The sequence below is a fragment of the Drosophila subpulchrella genome, chromosome 3L (genome assembly GCF_014743375.2).
Source record: "Drosophila subpulchrella strain 33 F10 #4 breed RU33 chromosome 3L, RU_Dsub_v1.1 Primary Assembly, whole genome shotgun sequence".
Classification (NCBI taxonomy): domain Eukaryota; kingdom Metazoa; phylum Arthropoda; class Insecta; order Diptera; family Drosophilidae; genus Drosophila; species Drosophila subpulchrella.
The window spans coordinates 20291433-20316166 of record NC_050612.1 but is presented as its reverse complement, the minus strand read 5'-3'; the positions used below and the strand labels follow the sequence as shown (position 1 = coordinate 20316166).

Here is a 24734-nt window from a genome sequence, read left to right as displayed (position 1 = left end):
TCATAGCTCAATGTGCTACGATTATGGTAGTTTTTAAATCCTCTTTTTTGACACCCAAAAGTATGCAGAGAAAAAGGAAAGATTTTTTGTACAAAAATTGTTGCATACTTTTAGACACCATTAAAAGCAATTTTAAATCTCTAGTTATATTTATTTTTGTGGTAACAATTTTATATTCAAGTGCATTAGTCACAAATAAAGCTTCCTTTCCCTGTGATTATCTATTTATTATGATTTCGCCCTCTTAACCCAATATGCACTCGGATTTCCGCGGATAATTTTTAATTACCACTCTCGAGTTACCAAGTTTATTTTCCTGCTTGCCGCATGGGAACATTGGGGAAACCAAACATATACATTCAGATGAAGATGTCAACCACTCTTGTCAACAACTCTTGTGAAAAGACATTCTTTATGTTTCCGCTTTTTCATCTTGAACTCTGTGTGCTGTGCTTTGTTGCTGTTGAAAATTAACAACTTCATATGTCAGCCGTGATAACTTTATGCCCCTTGAAGGGTACAAACATATACAGAAACTCGGGGAGCGGCTTACGCGGCTTTATCATTTGTCGCGCATTACGGGGCGTATGCGTAATGTGCCAAGGCGAGGATTTTAAGCGGAGCTCATTTGCATGAATTGTGCCGCAGTTTGTTATTGTTATTGTTTTGGCTGTTGTTGCTGCCGCTTCCGCTTGAGGCTCTTATCAAGCATAACCAACACTTCATAAATTGTCTAAAATTAGCCATAAAACAAAGCAAGCAACCGGGCCAAGTTGTTTTTGTTTTTGTTACGGTTGCAACCATCTCAAGAGTCTAACAACCCTCCCTCCCCCTTGAAGCTCGTTATGTTTTATTATGGCCATCTACCCCCCGATAAACTCCTCCCCTCAGCCATGGCAACTATATATCCGGGTATTGGATAATAGAATGGGTAGCAAAATATGTCTGTTCTGGTTGCCACACTCGGTCGCTGAAGTGGCCTTTTGATTTCCGTTGCCATAATTTATTATTTCTCCCAACGGAAAATAAAATAATTTGTTTAAAAGCATTGCCCTCGGAAACTCGAGAGGGGTCAGTCCTAAAAAACAGAAAATAGTTAACCACCGAAGAGCGAAAACAAAAACAGAAAAATTGAAAGTGAGATAGTCACTCGCTGAATTCCCTAAAAGGTAAACTTTTTCTTTTTAAATTTATTTTTACTGTTAATTTGTGCTATTGTTTTTCACAAAAAAATGTACCACTAAAATCGTTAAGTTTTATTTAGATGTGATGTAGCTCCTTAGTTTGCATTTTAAATTTGAAGGAAAACGAAATCTTTTAAGCAAGGAATTATCAAAAAAACTTTACATCATAAGGAAAAGAGTTGTTTGAAATTTTAATAGCGAAAACAAAAACTTTTGAGCAATAAAAAAGTCATAATAAGTGGAATGTCTTTTCATGAATCTAACTTTAATACATTAAATTTATTGCAATAGGAGTTAAGGAATTCCGCGTGCACACAAATTAATTTCCCGAATTATAGCACAACTTCTGTCATCGTTAATATGCCTAAATTTTCAAGAGGAAAGGTGTTCAGCTGCTCCACAGATAAACAAAGGGGATTTGGGACAGCTGAATGCCCGGGAGTATTTATTTACTTTCTGGGTTTAGGCCAACCACAACAATAGACCAAAAAAAGAAGTGGACCAACCCACATTTTTACGCTACCTTAAAGATACATAAAAAAATCCTTCCGCATTCTACTTTGTCTGGGGTTAAAGTTTGAAGTTCGGGGCGTTACTTTTTATGGCCTGCAGCCGTTGGCAGCGTCTGATTGAGCGTGAAGTTGTAAAACTTAAGGAGTGCTAAGTGCCTCGTGGTCCGACTGCTGCTCCTCCCCGGGATTATGGCCAATAAAGCACGCATGTCGGGGCCAGAACTCGACTTGGTCTAAAAAAAACAAGAAAATTAAATATGCCCCATAGAATGGGGCTTTGGGAAGGTGTGCCCACTGGACATTGTCCACCTCAGAGAATGGGGTAGATTTATGGGTTGGTTAGGCCTGGGTAAGTGGTAAGTGGTAACAAGATGGAGAGATTAACCCGACTTACGAGCCACTTGTTCCGGAACCTTGTAAACTCATTTTTTAGTTGACCACAATTTAGGTGGGTTAATAGCGAGAATGGCGGAAGGGTAAAGAATCCTTTTCCCTTTGGAAAGGACATTTTTTCTACATTAAAAATGAACCCGTTATCTTACCATCTGAATCAAGTATTAAATAAAATTAAAAAGAAACAATTGGCCATAGAAAAATAGTTTTGCTTACAATGTTAATTGTTTACAAATTAAAATGTAAGTTGTCTATGCTGATATCTTTGTCATCCACAAATCACATTGCTTGCAGCCCTTCTGTTTTCCGCTAGCTAAAATATTAAACTGCTGATCCCGATAAATCCCAACTGATGACCCAATAAAGTAAACTAAGTCATCTGAACAACAGCTGCTTGGCATGGCCAAAACTGATTTTTCATATCCCCATTTTCTCGATTTTCGCAACATGACTTATTTGTGCCAATCAAATGAAGCTGCATAAGCATCGCATGTAAATTCAATATGTAAATTGACAAATACAATATAACGTATGGATTTTTTTGTGTGGACATGCAATAAATACTAAAGCCATATATACGGCCAGTAAAAATGCAGTCGAATTATTTGCCAATCGAGAAAAAATGGGAAAAGGTGCCGAGGGGTTCCAAGGGGGCTCCAGATGTTTTTTCGTTATTATGGCGACTGGGTCACGCACTTTTTTTCTTTTCGATTTTAGCCATGGACAAAGCGACGCCTCTGTGGAAGCCATAAAATTCGAACACATATAGCGCGTTTTCACCGAATAGTCTGGCGTCTGGATGTAAGCATACTTTTTATGCAAAACGAATCAAAATCCAATTATAAGCCGAAAGCGTGTGTGTTCGCCGGGTGTTAGGATGGGCCAAAGGGGTCCTTGGGAGGGGGGCGTCCAAAGGACCAGCACCGCCGCTGCACCAACAACCCAACAACAACACTTGGTCAGGCGGTAATGAAAAATTCAATTTGGTAAACAAAAGACGCCAGCGAAAATGCGATTTAATATACATACGCCCATATGTGCGTGCGAGTGCATCGGTACGCGTTTATGCACTGAGAAAAATGTATGAGAACGCACATCTAATGTTCACATATTGAAATAAATTCATATTTTTGTCCTGAAAAAAATACTAAGATTAGTAGTACAAATATTAAAATCCCTATTAATATGTTCAAATGTCTTGGAAAACCTATTTAAATAAAATATATATATTTAAATTAGTATAAAATTCTCATAGGAATGTCTTTATTTTTGAGTTGTTCAAAAAAGATTTGTATCTAATAAATAAATTTAATGAATTATCAAAAGCAATTGCAAATATTCATTAAAAAAAAAGAAAAAAATTCATAACTTGTACTGGAAAAAAATCTATAATACAGAATATAAAGAAATTAAAATTGTAATATTACTAATTTTTTAAATTTATATAGTTTTTACAATCACATATTTTTTCTCAGTTCACGTATAAATTTTCTGTATGCACGCGTTTTGCCGGCGCCAAAAACTTGGTTGGGGCCTCTGACTAGGCAACAATAAAACTCATTTGCATTTGCCAGCCATGACAGAAAATGGTGTTGTATACTAAACGGTTTCTGCAAATATTTGCCAAGCCAACTGTTTGAAGCCCACAAATTTGCCAATAAACCATAAACTCTCGGTAGAAAATATGAGCAAACCGCAAACATATTGCTAAAATTTTAATATTTGGTTTTAATAAAAGTGATTTGTGGTCCTTCAAAGTGGTTGTTATTTGAATTTAAAAAAGATTTAATTATGTTTGAAGAATGAATACTTATAGGAATGCTAATCAAATGATATTTATGATATTTAAATGCTACAGAAAAAACAATAAAATCAGTTTAACAGCATCTGTTAAAAAATTAGAATGTCTATAAGTTCTTAAAGATCTCTTTATTTGTTGTTTATAAAATGTATGAAATTATAAAAAGCTACTAATGTTCTTACTTCTACTGCCAGTCAAAAACGTAGTGGGCAGTCACCAGGTAAATCGAGGAGATGACAATGGTGACGAGCATGATGGGGAACCCCACCACGAAGAACTGCCGGAAGCTGATCTCGTAGCCGGATTCTCTGGCAACCGACGAGGCGAACTCGTTGGAGCAGGATCCCAAGAGGGTTCCGTTGGCCCCGTAGCTGGTGCCCAAACTGGTGGCCCACAGCATCGTTAGCAGCTTCACATCCACATGATGTTCGTAGGTCATATCGATGCAGAGCTTCACCATTATGGTGGCCACCGCGGCATTGTCGATGACGGCGGAGAGCAGGGCCGACAGCCAGAGGATTAGGAGCATGCCCACCATGGTATGGTGGGATTCATCCACTCTCCTTAGCACCTTTATCGTTTGCGCGCCCACCCAGTGGATGAGGCCCAGTTCTTGCAGCACCTCGGTGAGAACGAAGAGTGAGGCCAGAAAGAGCAGAACGCGCCACTGCACTCGGTCCAGAGTCTCACCCAGATCCTTCTTGTCGGCCAGGATGAGCAGCAGGAAGGCGGCCAGAATGGATATCCAGCCGAGGGAGCCGCCAGGGATGGCCGAGGGCACCGATTTCAGGATGAAGCACGAGGCGGCAAAGCCCAGGGCCAGCAGGGATTGCACCAGTAGCATCTTCTTGCGTATCCTATTATTCGCCTCCAAGCTGGCCAGGGTCTCAAAGTAATTGGCAGCCGGATGGATCCACCTTCTCCTGGTCTGATTCCTCCGCAGCTCGTCAACCCTTAGCTGGATATCGAAGGAGGGTCTCATCTCATCCCGCCTCTTCTGGGCCATGTCCAACTGAAGCTGGTCCAGGACAAAGATCTTCTTGCCCATGGTCAAGTAGATCAGGCCAAAGGTCACCACCATGCAAATCAAGGCAGGCGGGAGCATGCGTAAGGAGAATCGAACGAAGGTAAAACCAGTGGCCTCCACCACCGCATTGGTGGATATGATTAAATTGGGTGGTCCACCCACTGGGGTTATGGATCCACCGATATTTGCATATAAGGCCACAATGATCAGAACCAGAGTGGTTCTCACCGCCATGGCTTCGCATAATCTTACGACAGAGGGACTGAAGAGGAGCACCACCGTGGAGTTGTCCATAAAGGTGGAGCTCAGGGAAACCACCATGATCAAAAGGGCAATCAACAGCCAGGCATGACCCTTGGATATCCGATAGGCCACCACGGCCAGGTAATTAAAGAATCCCGTCTCCGACATCAGGGACATCATGATCATATTGCCCAGAAGAAGCATCAGTGTCTCAAAATCCACCATAGAGATGATATGTTTCAAGCTGGGTTTGTTGGACACCACTGTTAGTGTGGCCAAAGCAGAACAAGTTACCAGCAGAGTGCACAAGGTCCTGTCCCCCAAATCCCAGATTAGCATTACATACAGTGCGATAATCAGGATGGCGGCATACAATATGCTGAATTTGGTCTCCAATGGGGAAGTATTGACCACCATGTGCAGACCCACTGGTGTCTCACTCATGCTCTCCACGGAAATAACCGACTTGGCATAAGACCATTCATATAATGAACTTTCATTTGGCTCAATCATCCTATCTTGATTATCTTGATTATACCAACCCGCATGGGAAAGCCGAAAGACCTTGTGAACCTGGTGGATCTTCCTGCGATCCTTCGACATATACACTATCCACTGTTTTGTGCGCATATAGCTTTGATTCCGTTCCAGATCACGCCACTCCAGACGAACTCCAACGGATGAAAGGTTGGTCCACTTGACGAAATGCTTCGTGAGATATGGGCTTATGGCTCCTCTCAGGCATATATCAACGGATTCGTGCTGTATCTGGACACTCCTGAAAACCGTCTGATTCGGCATTACGGTCACCATAGAATTGGTGACCTCAGCCGTTTTGTACGTCAGCAGGACAAACGTGAACCCACTCCAGAGCGCCACCAGAATGGACACTGTGATGATCAAAAGGATGTAACCCGCTTTGGTTCTCGGTACTGATCTTCTGAACCTGTTGCGAGAGTATTTCAATGGATTCATTTTCTCTTTAAAGTTAATATCTGGAATCGAATTCGGTAATCAAAGGAAATATATCACTTGAAGGATAAGTCAAACTTCAGTTTTAGTTTTAAGTCAATAAATACTAAAGGTTACGAGTTTACTATCCAAAAAATATATAAACCTACAGAACATCTCCATAAAAAATATTCATTAATAACGAGAATGTTAAGAAAGGGAATAAATATATAAAGGAGTTAATAATAAGTGTATTCATAATACTTTATATAAAATTGATGAAGGGATACGCAAAAAATGTTTCAGTTACTATTTTTTTTATCACTGAACGTAATATAACACATTTGCTTCATAATATAACAAGAACTAAGAGAAAACAATTTTTTTTAATTTTATTATTCAGTGTTCTGGTTATCAAACACTTGTTTTTCATTCGGGTATACATTTTCCATTAAAAATCCAATAACTTGTGGCTAGTTCCATTGCTGTAGACCACAGGAAATTACCCTAATTGAATTACCATTTTAAATGGCTTTAATTCAATAGATCAAAGCCGAGTCAAAGAAGTAGAGATTTGTCTGGTTTTTTTCCCATTTCAGTTTTATGCTCTTCTCTGCTTTGACCAAGGCAAAAGTTGTGGCAACATCTGTTGACCGCTCAACTTGCTTATGATATGTAGTCTGGCTAACTTAATCAGAGAACTCAAACCTTTTTTATGCTACATTCCCATCCAGACAGCATGTGGGTACTGCAGATAAAGTTGGAAATTTTGAAAAAAAAGAGAAGAAAAACGACTCGAGTTCAGTGTAAGTAGACCAAAGTAGGTGAAAGCCATTTTCCCTGCTGACCATCAAAAATGTAGCCATGATATGTGGAGAGTGTGCGGTGAAAAGCAGAAAACGATGCATTGCAAACTTTTTAATAACGCCACAAAATGGCGAAGGAGAATGGAAAATCCGACATAAAGCAGAGACATGGGATTTCTATATGGAAATGGACAAAACAATATTTGATGCATGACAAATCTAGAATAAATTGTTGTTATTCCTGCTGTTGCTATTTAGAGAGCAACTTTGCTGGCCAAACAATGGGTGTCTTTCAGGGGATTTAGTCAAGCGAGAAAAAGTTCTGTAAATATGCAGAATATTCTCAGGAGGTGGGCGAATTAAAATCTTTAATATTCGTAGCAATTTCAGTTTAAAAATGTCTTCCATTCAAGCTGGGTAATCTTCCAATTTTTCCCCTCATCCTCGCCGGCGGCTCTTATAATCCACTTCAGTTTTTTCCCCACAATTTGTCGCCATCCACATAAATCTAAATCAGCTCTTTCAGTCTGGCCACTGCACGTGCCACAGATGTGTGAAATTATCCACTCCCCAACCCAGATACCAGATTCCCCCAGCTATCTGCAACAATTTCCCCATTTCGCTTATTCTTTATTTTCAGTTTTTTAATTCCTACAAGTGGGGCGACATCAACTTTAAATGGCAGCGTGGTTAATTGGAAATGAAGTGCAATACAGACTGTCTGAGATCCGCTTCAAATGGCAGGCAGCGTAATGAAAATGGTCACCGACCCATGCAGGTGTTGGTTGCCTAGGCAATTAAATAGGATTTTCACATACCGTAACACAGCACATTAATTTATATGACTGAATTGGGTCTGGAATTTTTGAAAGGAGTCAGTGTGAGTACTTCGAAGCACTGGAAAAATAACTGATCATCTTAACCCACCAAGAATATGATTGTAAAGGTGGTTCAGTAATAATATATAATGTTTTTGGTAACAAAATCAAAATAAAACATTGGTGAGTGCAACAATAATCACAATGATCGTCAAATGTGTCAAAAAGTATGCTTTAAAAAAATAGATTAGGCGTTACCCGGAATGACTCCATGTGTTCCGAAATGAATCTATATTGTTGCATACTTTTGGGCATATTTAAAAGTGAGTTTCTCAATTAACTGATGTTTCAGTAATTTTCATTTCCTAAATTAAGCTTTAAGCTTTTTCGGTCCTTAATTTTATTCCCTGTGCAGTAACTCAGTTTTATGTCAGCACTTTATGGGTTTATGCAATTACCAGACTAGTTGTTGGAAATTGATGTCTAAGGTTTATGTTTTTCCTGCACCATCCGATGTCGTTGCCTAATTAGTCAAAAAGAGGTGGTGTGGGTGCCGAGTGTCACGCCTGTTGCCAAATATTCTGACCCTAAGCATCGCACAAATGTTGTCACCCCAGAGTTTCAGGCAAATGTCGACAGCTGGCAAAGCAGACCCGAAATGAATACGAGAAATGTAGAGCCGAAAACCACCCAGAACCCAAAACACAAAAAACAAGTCGACAGTCGGGTCGACACTTTGACAGTTGCCCTGTCGTTCGAATTTCGCACGGGTCACGCCCACATTATGTCTGTGCATGTAGTACACATTGCGAATATAATGTGTATAAGCATGTAGGGCAAGCGCATATACATATATACCCTAACAGATGGCATTTTATTTGCCCAACTTTCAGTCGTTTTAAACTTTATTAAAATCTGTAATGGGCTATTCAAACTATTGAGTGATATATTTGTGAACTAAAAATGTACCAGTACTGTTCAAATGGATTCTGTTGATTCTTAGTTTCAAGGAAATAGCTTGAAAAATGTAATACAAATGTAGTTTTTAAAAGTTACAACATTTTTAAAATTTTTCTATTTCTTATTTTAAACTTTTAAGGAATATAATTATAAAATGATAATAAGCTAGTTTCATCCAAATGGATTTCGCTTGGCGTTGATTCTTAGTTTCGAATGGATAGCTTTATATATTATATATAGATTATAAACTTAGAAGATAATTTTTAGGATTTTGAAAATAAAATAAAATATCTATCCCCTTACTTTTATATAATATTCTTAACAATATATACACTATTATATTCTAATTTATTTTTCTAAGTTTTCCTTGGTTAGCTATTTTTCTAAAGATACCACAGTCAAACTTGGTATAGTTCCATTTAATTAAATGGAGATCTCGCTATGACCTTCAGCTTTCTCAGGGTATTCCAGCTTTTACCAACCGAAATAACCGTGTGCCACCCATTATGTGATTCCGTAGGCGGCTTCTCCACCAAAGGTGGCCAAAGTATGAACTCAACTGCGGTAGGTAGGGTTCTAAGAATGGCTTAGGCTCCCTTCCAGGAGCTCATTACTAAATACCACCGATGCAGCACCAGTAGCAGCTGCTGTTAAACGCCTTTGAAGTCGACGGCTCAGTGGGCCAAAGGAATGCCAGGACCCGAGGACCCAAAGACCCAAGGTCCCAAGTTCCCAAGTTCCCAAATGATCCAGGGATCCAGGGATCCAAGGTGCAGATGTGGATGAACGAATGGTTATGGTTTCGGTGGCGTAAGTGGGCTTATTTGAATTTATTGTGGGAATTGCAGGCGCCCAGAGCTTCGACGTGGGTGCCGCCGACATGAGACTCGGATCAAAAACAATAATTTACTTGATTTCACTTTCTCATTTCGCGCAAGTTCAAGGGGCGTGGCACGCGGCTCAAATTGTCTGGAATTAGTGGGTAAAATTGGTGGGGATTATCATTCAGTGCCGACTCCCACGACTAATTGCCAACCGCTGGCATTAGCTAATGAAAAGTTTGCCAATTCAGAGGAAAAACAAGATAAAGAAGCTGTGCTCGTTGGCCTGTTAACTGTAAATTCGATTCCAGAAAATGTAGAAAACCTATCTATATATTCCCCAGAGATTTGAACACCGAAAATTGGCAAACTTTAGATTGATATATCGCTGCAATAAATTGTTAAAAATTCAATAGAAAATTGGTATACTCTGGGCCATAACATATGGCCCTCGCTGAAAATCTGCACAACTCTTCAGCTCGCTGACTGATTTATGAGCGCATGTAAAACGATTCTGTGTGAGCAAAAGTTAGGCGGCAAAACTTTTCTGCCTGCATTATAAAGATGTTAATCCCAGTGACAATTTCTCTGCCATCCAGATTATACCAACTCGGTGCTATCCTGACGTCAGCCTGGCCAGAACAATAGAAAAACAAAAAGAGACCGGACGAACTCTTCAACAAGTGCTCATAAATGCAAATTGTTATTATGTAGTTACGGTCATTATATACTTTTATATATATGTAATAATATTTTTTGTTTTTTTATTGTGGATTATGAAAATGAGTACGTACATTTGCATAATTGATATTTAAAATACGGACAAGAGAACCAGAATAGACCAAGAAACTTTGGCTGTCCTTTAATTGAAAAATAATACGTTGTACTCGGTACTGACTGAGGATGGAAAAGGCGGGGATTCCGGTGAACACTTTCCATTTTCCCGCTCCTCATCCGTTGATCTGCTTGAGCTTTTCCGTAGGCCACCTACGTGTGGACACATGGCATTTTGTGTATATATATATATCTACGCCTGCGGTGAAATTTCCATTCGGAGGTGGTGGAGTTCGGGAAAGCTGAAGGAAAAGCGCCCCGTCTGCTGGTTCTGTGAAAAGTTAATGATGTCGCTGCTAGCTGGAAGCGCACATATTTCAACATTTACGTTTGTAATTAAATTTTGCAACAACCGCCGGGCATTCTGGAGTAATTGCATTTACCACTTACATATAGACACGTCCTCAATTTGGGCCCTTTTAATATGAAATTAAACGGTTATCGTGAGCCGTCATGTCCAGAAAAGGCCATCAAATTGGCGTTTAACCTACCCACAAAAGGTAATGTTACTTTGGTAACGTTTTGGATGTTGTACTTACATTTTACACAGAATTTAAAGGAGCCTTATTTTTCAAAGTGTTTATTATGCTTGCCCTTCCAATTATCCTTTCATGAGATTTAATTATTATTTTTAGATTATATGTTTTTGGTTAATAATACTTACAGAAACCCCAACCGATTAAGGACAGTTTTACCTTCTTATATTATCTAGAACTTATATATTTAATCTGAAAAGAATATAAGGTTAGTGTATTTCTGACTTCGATTTTTATAACTGCATTTCAAGGCACATAAAATTCAGTGGAAGTTGATTATGCACTCTTTTTCAGAGATGCCATTTATCCTGCCAACCATAATTCGATTTGCCTCCACTTGTTTATTAAAAATATAAAAATTAATGCCTTACATCATACGATGAGCACTACAAAGGGCTCGTTAAAAGCACGTTGCTGATTAACTCAGCGGTAAAAAACGAAAAAAAGATACAAATATTTAACCACGTACTACGTGTTACAGTAAATTTCACATAAAGGGCGGCTTTTGCTGATTTTGTTTGTGACTCTGTTGTATTTATTTACTTCCCACACTTGTGTCCTGCTATTAAAAATGTAAAAATATAATATTTGCATTGATTAACATTAATTAAACCAAATTTGTTTGTTAGAAAGTTTTTTCGCACTATTGCTTATCAAATGGATTTTAATTATTTTTGTTATTCTGTGAATTTCATTATTTGTAACTTTTTTATGAGAACCGAATTATTTAATATTCTGCGAAATTGCTTGGCTAAATGGGGAAATTAATGCGATTCAATAAAAATTGGTTTTACATAATTAGCTTATTGATTTCTACAGTTGATAATACGCAAATTGATAATTAATTCATTACACACAAGCAAATGGCACAAAAAAATATATTGAATACTGAATATTGAACTTTTATACAACTTCGAAAAATCTTTCTGTTTATTTGTTTTCTAAATTTAATTTTGCAGTCTAGGAGGTTTTAAGTGACCCTTTTCGCGAGTCCTTTCAGTGGCAAATATAAAGTGGCGACAGTTTTTTTGGCCTTTGCCGGGCTTAGTTTGTTTTTTAGGCCCATCATCATCATTAGAGACAACCCACGTTTCTTGTCTAGCCGGTTTGCTCATTTGTTTTTGCTTCATTTTTTTGTTTGTTATTTCTAGAATTTTTTTTGGGCTCGCCGGAGGTCGAAAGGGATGTCTTCCAAACTTTGGCTAATTAATGGCAAATTTTCCTGTCTTTTGCTGCCAAAACCCACTTAAATTGATCGATGACATTAAACTGTTGTCATGTCAAACAAGTGAAACAAAAATGCTGATGAAATGTTTGGCCTAGAAAAATATCTACATCAAAATGGGCAAAAGGGGCAGGATAAATATAAACATTGGTTAACAACCACTTATGATGTCACATTTTATGGTGGTGTGTAAATATATTACGTTTTTAGGGTAAAATGGAAATTTACTGGCTTGTGGTAATATAATGCTATCATTATGAAATGATTACCAAAATGTGACAGACAAGAAAGTTTAGAAAGTTTATTAAGACATGACTCCCTTAACGATTTTATATTTTCTTAAGTAACTAGTAATAATTTGTTAATATATTTGCTGGAACAAAACTATGGTTTTAAATTATAAAGTTAGGTCTTTTAATAAATCTATGGTTTTAATGTGAAATTAATTATGTATAGGGTATTTTATTTTGATGACTCGTGTCTGACTTTATAATTTTTGTTATTTCACATTTCTATATATACAGTACATACACATGGTTGTTTCTTGTGAATATTCTCATTTAATCGTCTGTTTAGCCCCAAAAAATATAAAACAGAAATTGGGACTACGAATTAAGTGCTGAATTTGCGAAACCCCTGTCCAAAGAAATGATTTCCGCAGGCCATAAGTCTCGTCGTCACCCATCATCATGTTGTGGTGGGTGGTGATGGCTGGTTGGCTCATTGGTTGGATGGTTGGATGGCTTTATAACCCACCCAAATCAATGATGGCGGGTCAGAGGACTCTAATTGATTCGTTTTAAGCGCAATGATTGCGGTTTTTGGTCGATGGCCAACATCGATCAATTGGATTTGTGGGGGCGGCTGTGTTGTGTTCATTAGATGTGTCATAAAACACTGGCCCAGATGAGCTCGGCCCAAAAAACCTTTTGGGGCGGCGCAAATAATCTAATTAAGCAGACCCAGATTGAGATTGCGGGCCATAAATAAGGCAATCTCAGTCCGAAGGGCAAGTCATTAAATTTATGGCCACTGACCGAGTCGAATCAAAGTATTTCATTTAGATTTTAATGGCCAACTCCTTGAGCAGATCCTGTGCAAATACTGATAAGCCGCTGCGGGTCTTGTGTCTTAACGCGAAAAATCAACATGAAGTTGGCCGGCAGTGCCAATTAGCATATTTTACAATTAATTGGTAAACAGCGTGTGTTTTTATTATTTCTTATCAGAGCGTTCAACTTCCAGTGCCCCCCCCCCCCAGTGAATAATGATAAGGGCGGGGCTTCGGATTGAGAGTCAGGGGCAAAAGGTCTCGTGTTGACAATTAACTGGCCAGGGATTATCGGTTGTAGGGGGTAAAAGAGTTTATTGCCATTCGCCAGGCAAAGGCGTCATAAATCAGTTGGCAGAAAAATCGGGGAAAAATGGTAAGGGAAAAGGAGTTGAACATTTTTGAAGTCAGAAAGCCAAAGGAAAGTCGGATAGAGTTGGCCAATAACATCGATGGCATCATCATTGGTTGCAAAGGACAGTTAAACAAAATTCAAGTTTAAGAAGGATGCAAAAGAAATCTATAGTGTTTAGAAATTAAGCTAAGGGTTCCTAAAAGTATGCATCGAAAAAAGAACTTCCAAACTTTATATATATTGTGGCATACTTTTAGACACTTTTATGTTAATGTTATGTTAATAAAGTAACTTTCCTCAATTCAAAATGGCATCAAAAAGTTAATAAAACTTATATTGATTAATACAAAATCGTAATCATTGTGGTAAAGGTTTGGCCATCTCCAAGTCATAGTACTCACTGTTTGGCTTTCTTGTTTTATTTTCACCTTCATTGCTCTCGACTTGTCATGCAATTTATCCAATTATCACAGGAAAAACAGCTTTGTACAAATGAAATTTAATTGCAAACGCTAAAGATATTTACACACTTGGTACAAAGTAAATTGCCAGAAAACCAAGAGAGACACAGACTTTAGAATTTATTTAGTTGACCAAACGGACGGGAATAAATTTGTGCATAGTTGTTAGCCATTTGGCAGAATGTGAATGTAAATTTCTAGGATTTTCGTGCAATAGACCAAATGCTTAATGATGATTCAATTGAGGGACTTTTGCGCTATCCCCGTAATCCTCAGACTGAGTCCCTGCTCAACAGTTTCTTATTCATCGAATGCATTTTATGGGAATTTTATGCAAATTAATGGTCCTTTAAATACAAGCAGCCGTACCAGCCGTGGGATATAAATGAACAAAACCAATGGAGCTTCAGGCAATGACTTCGACAGGGATTTGGCCAGTATTAAGTGTAATACAATATTGAGATAATTAATTTGTGAGTACCATGTAAGACGACACTTGAATTCGTGTTCGTTCGAAATAATCGAATTACAGAAATACCTACTTGCGTACATACACTGAGGAAAAGTTGGGGGACTTCATCTCCATTCACCTTTTGGCATAATTGTTGAAAAATGCCGCCAGCATCAAAGTTTTATGTCTGCCGCTTAATTAATTCTCAATTGATTTTAGGCACACGCTGGCGGCAGCCAACTTTTGAGATACTTTGTCCCGTCTGGGGATGAAAAGTTTTTCAGTTTTCCAGTTTAGCAGCTTTCCCTTTGCTTTTGCTTTTCCTGGGCTGCAATTAATGGTATGCATGTTTTTCGGCCAAGTTTCTACTAATTAGCTGGCCCGTACTCGAAGTTTTAATTATAATCACATTGCTCTGCAGCTGCTGCAGTTTTGCTGCTTTTACTGACAGTTAAGTGATATTAAGTATACGCAGCGTGGGCGCTGCAATTTCTCTGGACTCCTTAGGGTTAGTTTGGCCCAACTAATTGGCAGCATCAGGTTTTTTTGTCCAAAAGGTGAGCCCTGGCATCGAGTTTAATTAAGACAACCCCGATGACACCTGACACATTGACTTGTCCTGAAGGACCTCCCTTCAATCGGACCGTTTTTAATTTTCCTTTTCTTGTCTCAACTTTCGGACCAAAGTTGCACTTCTAGTTGTTCGTTATTTTTTTTTCCGCTGGTCCAGCACGGAAGTCGCGGAAAATGGCAAGAGGAAAAGCGGAAGATATTCGAGCAAACTGCAGCAAATCGGTGGAGTGGACATGCAAACACTGACTTTGCGTGTCCTCTAGTCAGCAGTAAATCTCACAACCAAGCGGTGGGCCACTTTTATTGCCACATCCACCGTGCACCATCTGCCAGAAAAAAGGACACTGATGGGAAGTATCTAAGTTAAGGTGGAAGAGTACCTATATTTGGTATTTCATTTTTATATATTTTCAATGTGAAAAATCTACGGTCTATGGTCATAATGGTTTGGAAATCCCATTAAAAGTGTGTAAAAGCATGCTATAAATCCATCAGACTGTATAATAAAAATATATTATTGCATATTTTTAGACACCTTTTTTTATGTTTTTTTTAAATATTTTTTTTTAATAATTATAAGTGACATTTAACACCAATCCAGCGCACTGTAGATTAAAAATATATTATTGCATACTTTTAGACACCCTTGTAGGTAATAACAATATCCTATAAAAGATCTTAGAGTTTATGAAGGCAAAAAATATTTCATTTGGAAAAATATTTTTAACTGAACCTTTCAACTTAAATGGCAATCACTTTTTCCAATTTTTTCCAAGTATCTTGTACCTATGAATAAGAAAGTACTCCTTCCATCACTGTCAAGCAATTGGCAGTAAACGAAATTCCCAACACGGCGACCAAGTTCAAGGACTCGGAATTGTTTTCATTTGCTCCCTCTGTCCTTTTTATGCTATTGCATTTTGTTGTGAGTCAGCTTAAGGTGCGATTATCTGGCAAGTGGTTTATGCTAATAGGTTCGCTGGCTTGTTGTGGTTTGTTTATACCTGTTTGCAGTCCGAGTCCAATGCAATCATTATTTATGGCGCCCAAAAGTCCAATTTCGCCGAAAGCGGTGAAAGAAAATAGGAATCGAACAATTTATTCGGAATTATGGAATTAATTATCTACGATGATTTGTTTAAAGCATTTTGGGATATATGTGAGCGCGGTTTGTATTTTATTATGTTAATGCTAGATAATAATAAGATAACTGACCTTTCTGAAAATAGACATACAGAGCTAATGAATTTATCCGACGAAATTCAGGAAAATTTTCAGAGTACAAGTTAGCCTTATAGTTGTAAGTTTAAGTGGTTAGGTTTGGTTTTTAGCCGAATTAAGCTCATTGACCTTTTCTCTTTGATAGAAATTTAGCAAAGTTGTGTAATTAAAGTCAAAAGCTGCTCTACTTTGGCCTTTAGCCTAATTTGGGCAAATTAAATAACTTTGTGGGGAATGCTGACCTTTGAATTAAATCAAAAATATTTTCCCTGAAATATGAAAACAAATTAAGCAACCTAGATAAAAGCTAGCAAATGAAGTGCGTATGTGAGTGCTGGCAGCTATTAAAACTTTGATGATGTGTTTTTGTGGCATGGAAAAGAACACAACATTCCACAGGAAAACCCATTTATAACCCGGCAATCAACGAGCTTAACAGGTGCACAAACACAGGAAACCAACTAATGACAAAATCGGGCGAGCAGCAAATGAACGAACACAAAAATGGCGGAAGTTGCTATGCAAATTTGGGGTTTTCTGCGAAAATCCCTTATCGGTCACCAGAGCCCATATCCCATCAAGTCCGACATGATCGAGGTCATGCCAACATGCTACGCGGCTTATGCAGTAAAAGGCCAAAAGCCGCCAACTCTCTGCAGGCCACTTTAAATCTATGCATATTGTTTAAGCCCCCGTTGCAGCCGCTTAAAAACCAGCGGATAAAAGGGAAAGCGGCTAGCGAAATCCATGACAACTTAAGGCGATTGAAATGTCAACGAGCGGGGACAATTTGTGGTGAATCGTATGGTGGGTGGGCTACAGGCCCTAGTGTTTCATCTAGGCTACAGCACAGATTTCATTTCACCGCCACTTTTTTTGAATATTTTGTGGGCTACTATTATCCCAAGGATATCACTGAAATTGCGGCAAGCGGGAAAAATGAAAAAAAAGGCTAAAAAGAAAGGAGAGGCACAAATGCTCTGTTAAAAATTTAGCAATGCCCTACGAAATGTTGATTGGTTTTCTAAAAAACACCTAATTTTTACTTTTCCACGTATAGCATGGTCACACTGTATTTTTTGTTGAAAGAAATGGGACCAGGTGAATAAATGAAGCAAGGCAAATTAAATAAAGCAAATATTTAACTTGGCATACTAAATGTTTAAAAGCATACAAAAATCCTTAACCTTAAGTTGCTAAAGAAGCAAATATAAATTATAATTTAATTATTTAAAAACATTTACGGAAAGAGTACCAGAAATAGGCTTCCTCCCAAAATGAAAATCAATGTGTCGCTTTATACTTACCTCCCTTTATGTGTGCTCTTTTTTATATATGTATGCATATTTTGGCAAATTGCCCGCGTCGTAAGAGTCGTATGCGTAATATGCAGCGCACGCCACCAAGAGTCCTTGGCTGGAAAATCTCTCTAATAGCACTTAGGAGCTAAGTGAAAACTTTGAAGCTTCCACTTTTTTTTTTGCCATCATTACTGGCTGTTGTCATGACAGCATCGCTTTAATTAAGTCAGTTAATTGTTACACATACGCCCCGCTGCACCTTGCACAATCAATTTTAAAAATTCGCCAAGGGCCAGAGAAAATTGAAAGTTTTTCCTCAACTCGCCAGTCAATGGCAGAAGCCAAAAAGGAATACTGGTCCATTGTTTTCTTAACTTTTATTTTGTCTGCGACCCGAGCAGATTAATTAAGGCTATTTTCGTATTTGATGCCTTTTCTTGCCGGCGGCGGGAGGAAGCTAAAAGTTTGAAGAATATTCTGCTGCAGAGCAAACTTTGCGAACAGACGCCATAGTTGTTGCTCCTTTTTTTCAGCTTGAATATGTTTTCTATGTTCGAGCACTTAAAGTTGAGATGCCGTCAGATGGTTGAGTCGCAAAATGTTGAACAAATTTTCACACCACCAACATAAGTGGCAACAACCCATCTCTATATAACTATAACGAGTGTGCACTGAGAAAATAAATATTAAAATAGCAGGGTTATTTTAATCCAACTTTATAATTGATATTAAAAACCGATTAGATTAAGCTGCAAGTTGGGTAGCAGTGTGCTAATCTTAAGAACAAAACTTTCATATTTATAAACGTTAAAAAAAATATAATTGATAATATATTAAAGTGATGGATTTATAATTTCAAAGGTGTTGAAAGTATGCAATACAAAATCCAGTCGTTTTACATCAGACCTCTATAATATTGTGGTATGCTGAAACTTCAAACTGATATTTAACTTTGCGGCATTTATACATAATATAATAAAGTAAATTTAAAGGTTAAGTTAATAAACTTTATTATTTTATAAATATTTATATTTTTTGAGGTGCTTAAAAGTCTGCAATGACTTCTCTATTCAATTATTATGTGGCATTATTTAAAAGACTTTTTAAGGCATTTAAAAGCTCTATTTAAATAAAAATATTGTGTTATTAATAGTATAGTAAGTAATACATTTTTCTTGCTCTGCAAACATTTACCATCATGTGTGTTAGCTGACTGAGTTGTTCGGCTTCTTGACAGGTGTTAAAAATGACGCTGGCTGGCTGACTTTGTTGCTGGCTTTTAGCTGTTGCCTGTTTGTTGAATTTCCCAGCTGCAGCTTGTTGCTCGATTTATGCAAATTGTGACGGCAACACGAGTGCTCTGATTTTGCAGCTTTGTCGATTGGCTCCACGCGGAAGATGAAAAGGTGGATGGATGTCAAACGGGAAAAATGGTGAAACAAAATTACAGATTTCCTTTGCCAAACATTGAAGGTGAAGTGCATTGCAAAGCATTATTTTGACTGTCAGAGAATTGCTTTGGCATTCAAAAATAGGAAGACAAAAACTATAAAATGTCCAGAAGGAATCAATAAGCTGGTAAGAGAGCAAATAATCCAATCATATCAAATTTGAAATTTCAAATGTTCTTTACTCTCTTTATCACATTTTATTTCTTTGACATTTTCACATTTTCCCCTTTTTCCGTACGATTTTCCAGACACACACACAAATTCCTCGTTACGGCTTTGAATATTTTTAGCTATGGTTACGAGGTCATGCTTGTTTTTCTATATATCAAATATCATGCCAAATTAAACTAAATAAGTCAATAGACAGTATATTTGTGATCGGTTCAAAGAGTTGAACATCAATTATTTTAAATGTGGTTTAGGGCAATTGCTTTGATGTGCCAAAAGTTGGTTATTGGTATGGCAACCTGGGGATTGATGGAGAATTAAAACTGTTGAAGTGATTCCGGCCATTTTGTTGCCAAGAAATTCAGCACTTCGATGTTCCGTAGCATTCAAAAGAGGTTTTAAATATTAAACATTTTGAAGGCGTAATTCACTTGATCAATTATTCATCGACTAACGCAGGGTGTCAACTAATTGTTGGCGAATTTCACTAGTTAAATATTAATAAACTTTCAAGTGCTTGTTATAATTTATTTATTATTCAAAGTCTACTAGAACACGAACTTTCATTGCCAGAAAAAAGTCAAGCTTTCCATAGGGTTCTATCCATTTTTTTTTGGCAACCCGGCAACATTTTGACTAATTTATGTGTGCGCACTTCCGACGTTAGTTTAAGCCAACAAAAAGGCTAGGGAATTCTTGGCCATTTTATTTGTGGCAATTTCACTCAATTACCAGCGTTAATTCCTAGCCTCTTTTTTCTGCCCACTTCTTGGAGCTCCATGGTCCATAAAGCTGGGGAACATTAGCCCATTTTGCTAGAGAACTCTATGGGGCAGAAATCCCCTCGCACCCCAACTCTCTCAGGGCTTGTTAATTATTTACATCAAACATTTTTTGGCCACTTCGGGTAGCCGTTTCCTAGAGGCCGCCATAAATTTCAAACGGCCAGCCAGGCATTTTTTCCACGCTCATGTTTCATTTTGTTCTCGGTGGATAAACACAGGTAATGAAATGGCATTTAGGTAAGTTGAGCGGCTCACTTGAGTTTCTATACGAATTAGTTGGGGTAAATTAATTGAAAAAGAGGAGGGAGATATAATTAAAAGGTGAAAGATTTATGTCCAACAAGTCGCATATAAATCTTATATAAAATCAATATATATTGGCATTATTTAAAAAGTTATATATTATTACAACAAATTTGAACTGAATTCTTTTTATTTGAAAAAAAAAAAATCCAACTCGCTTGGGCGTTGAGTATTTTTTTGTTATTGATTATTATTATGAACGAATTAGAAATCGTTGGATAAATTGTTTGTTAAAGCTTGACGAAGAGCAAATTCCATACACTGCTGGTTGAAGTTATTTTTTCACAGCAAGTGCTTTGTGTTAGTTTTGATGTCACATGGTACCAGAGAGAAAGGTATCGATAAAGTGATCTTCAGCGACAATTCATCGGCTGATTTACAAGAGATAAAGAACTACTTTCGGGCAGAAAAGTGCCCGTTCTTGGTGGGAAAACCAAAGGCACTGATCTTTCCGTTTTGCAGAGGTGATAAATATGATTATGGGTTTTCGATGACTAGATCATATCAATTTATTCTAAAATGCATATCATTTCCAAGGACGGGTACTTCCTCCTCCAATTCCAAAGTGCCAACAATGGCGGACACTATGATCTGCTATGCCAATACTCCGGAATACGTGACCCTTAGGAAAACAGATTATGGCAGCCCGTATATCCAGAAGTTCTGCGATGTTATGGCCAACCATGCCCACGACACGCACTTGGAGGACATCCTGAAGATGACGCATGAGCAGGTGGCCATAATGATATTCAACGAGGAAGCGAAACAAACCGGCTGCTTCGAAAATCTCGGCTTTAACAAGAAGCTCTACTTCAATCCTGGTTTAAAGAGAGGCACTGATTATAAGAAAGACGGTATAAGTCTTACGGGTGAGGAATAAACCCTATCTTCTGTTAACTCTCCACCTATAAAAACTATTTTGTAATCAATATATTCCTTGTATACTTTTTGTATTATGACTTTCGTAATTTCGCTATTAATAAAATAAAGTATTTTGATTTTTAACAGATTGTATTTTAACCAACTTTTTTCCTTTCTGAGGTAGTCTAGTTTTTAATGATCCTTCTTATCCTAATATTGCCTCGCCTCTCTATTGTATCTCTTCTTACCATCCTGAGGTGGTTTTGTTTATTGCATTTTATAAGTAGGCAGAAATTTTGAAGTTAGCTTAAGAGAATTTCCCAATAGCAATGACTTCAAAGGACATATTTTAAAACGAGGCGTTAAATCTCAAGACACAAATCCGCTGACCGAAAGGAAATCCCACCAACTACAGTTTCTGACAATTGACAGCTACAAGAAAACCTCAGCTAGAGAAAAAGACATTTTCTGTGAAAAATTGTTGGCTGGTCGGAAAAAGCAATTATATGTAAGCTGCGTTTCGGCCAGACAGGGTTTTAGGACAGCTGCTGTCCCGTTGCAATAATTTGACAAAGATTGAATATCCCTAAGTATGTTATTTTCAATTTTCTGCGAAATGGCCGGCAGACTAGAACATTAAGCTGATTTCCACCTGAATTATTTAGGCATGCATTAGGCTCAGGTCTACGTCTGCCATTAGATTAATTGCTGTGGCTCCGATTCCTCCATTAAATCGGCTCAGCACGAGTCTGGAAATCGAAAACATATGTGAGTCTGATAAGTACCTTTGAGTTTGGGCTTGGCACTCGCTGCAAAGTGCATTTGACAAATCACTTTCGGTTGAGTGATTTGCGTGGTACTAAAAGTTTGAAGGGCCCTTAAACTGGGAAAGTATTGTGAATGATTTTCGATTATTTATTTATTTGGCTATTTTATAAAATTGTATTTTAAGTATTATTCAAAACTCTTCTTAAATATTTAATTAATTAATTATTGATAGAAATATGAATTGTATGAATCCATTAGCAGTTTATTCTTTTTATATTTTCCAAATGAAAATATTTAAATTGTTTAATGTTACCTAATGAGGCCAAAAGTGGCAAATATTTCTCCCTTCTTGTACTCCTAAGTACATCAATGATTCCCAAAGGAAAGTTCATAAATTAGTTGCTAATCTGTGGCCACTCGTTTGGATAACTTAGCATTTCAATTTCACTCGGGAGATATTAATAAACAAACTGCTTTCGGCTTCAGACGGATTAAACATACATGTGGCAGGCAATGGAGTGTGTGAGCACACAGAGTCCCTCATCATCGTTGTAATCAAGAGGGAAGGATTTTTACCAGTTATTGCCAACATCACGTAATTACGTTAATGAGCCTCATTAGATGCGCAGTAGCTGCAGCTGCAGGATGGGCGCAAAAAAAACGTAAAAAAGCCGTCGAAACTGGCAACAGTGACTCCTGAAAGTACACAATCCACATTCCCCAACGTCGGTTAAGTGGTACGCTCCCCTGGCTGCGAAAAGTATTTTAAAGGGCCTGCAATTAGGGGCAACGATGCCAGGTATTAATGCGGAGTACCAGCCGAAGCCCCTCGAAAGGGTTAAAGCCTTGGAGAGGCATGTACAGAAGACGCGGTTCAGTCTGGTTGGTTGGTTGGTTTGGTTTCACTCGCATTTCGCATTTCGTACCTCCCATCTCCCATTTTGTACTTCGAGTGAACTGAATCCGGCTGCCAGGATGTTGCAGTGATGCAATGTTGCAGGAGGACTGCTGCTGTCAGCCCCTTGGGCTCGGATGATCAAGTTCATGGCTGTGTGGCTCAGTGCTGCCAACCATCGGTTACACATGGCCGGAAATTGCATATAATACATTTAAGAACGTTGAAACTACAAATTATGAAAAGACACAGTTGTAAACTTTTCACGTTCTAATTAAAAAAAAATTGCATGCTCCCAAAGAACACTTTTTTCAAACAAAGTATACAGAACATTTTTTCTATATTATACATGAACTCCAAATAAGCGAATTTTTTATGTTCAGGCTGTATTGTTGATAAATTGTATTATTGTATTATTGATAAAACAGAACTTAGTAGTGATTTAAATTGTATTATATTTACTGGTGTCTAAAAGTAGGCAACAATAAAACCTTAAGACGACGTGCTTTTTTCGTAGCATACTTATGTGGGGTGACTTTAGGAGGAAGAACTTAAACTATTACAAAAATACTATATTATTTTAGGGTGCCTCTGAAAATGGAAAAAAATGTGTGTACTTTCTTTCTTATTAAAAGAAGTAGTTTTTAAATTTATTGATGTAAATTACAACATGTTTAAAAAGTTATCTAGAAAATGTATAATTTTTTTAATTAGAAGCGTAAAGAACTGAAATGTTTCCAATCTTTTGCTTAACAACATTTTAATTATTTTTTATATTTTTCTAATATATCTATAAAGCTAACTTAGCTGCGAATGAGATCGGTGTGGGACCCGACGCTGGGCAGTTTTGAAGCCATGTCAGCGGCAGGAGGAGCTGCCAGCTGCCAGCTAATTGTAGCCAAATCCATTATGCAAATGAGTACGGGTTGAAGGGTCGGGGTCGCTGTTTTCTGGGTCCAGTGGACGGAGCAGGCCTGCTCCCTTTTGGCCAACATTTAAGTGGAGAATGGCAAGTGGAATCTGAAGATTGCATATCCCATTTCCCCAAAAAGAAGCAGGGATTTCAGTGGCTGCCATGGCATTGTCCATATTGCCCGTTGGGTAACTAGCTGGAATAGACTTCAAGGTCCACAGCCCTTTGCGGAGCAGTTCCCTCTGAGCAAAGTTTTTCAATCAATGTTTCATATGGAAAGTTTGAAGCACCAGCAGCAGCGCCACAAGTTGTCAAGCCCACGGTGCGTATACTCAACAGGTTAACGTGTATGAAAACAACCATTATTAAATTAATATGTCATGCGTCTATATGGAAAATTATGTCAAAATTTTAGGGCAATTAAAGACATTGTGCTGGCAGCTGGGACTTTCGTTAAAGCCTTTTCCCCAAAAGAGTTTTGTATACTGGGAAAAAAATACATAAAATAGTATAATACACAAAAATTAAAAGTGTTTTTCAAAAAAGGTTTAATATTATATTTTAACATTCAGAATCAAGTAATGTTATATTTAAATGTAACTAATAAGATAAATGTGCTAAAGAAAATATTAATTATTTAATAATCAAATATATATGACTGAATTTGCTTATCACCATTCATTTCTTCCTGTGTACGTTGCATGGTTCTATGCCTGCAATCGTAGGCCGTTCTTTTCCCAGTCGCAGCACGTTCCAATAATGGCCAAAGTTTGGCCATTTTTTTTCCTCTTTTTCGGCTAACTGCCTTCGATAAAATGTGTTTATGAGTGCCGCAAGCTGGTCCCGCACTGCTGCATTTTATGGCCTGGTATTCAAAGGGCCAAGTTGCGAATTCATATTTAATTGAGCACGGCCAAATAAACAGTGGCGGTTATAAAAGCGTAGCCAATTGTAGCTGTCAGAATGGGGCATTAATTACAAAATTGTAAACTTATTGGCGGACCCAAAAGGGAAGACCTAAAGGAGTAGGCATATAATTGGCTAAAGGTAAGCCCAGGTAGGCGTC

At 37.8% G+C, this 24734-nt stretch overlaps 1 protein-coding gene across 1 annotated transcript; it reads right to left on the bottom strand.

The window, feature by feature from the left end:
- Window positions 1–4074: 4074 nt before the first annotated feature.
- On the bottom strand, window positions 4075–6148 carry LOC119555557 (P protein). The gene has a single exon (XM_037867002.1). The coding sequence runs from the start codon at window positions 6133–6135 to the stop codon at window positions 4075–4077; it is 2061 nt and encodes a 686-aa protein (XP_037722930.1). The 5' UTR covers window positions 6136–6148.
- Window positions 6149–24734: the final 18586 nt, after the last annotated feature.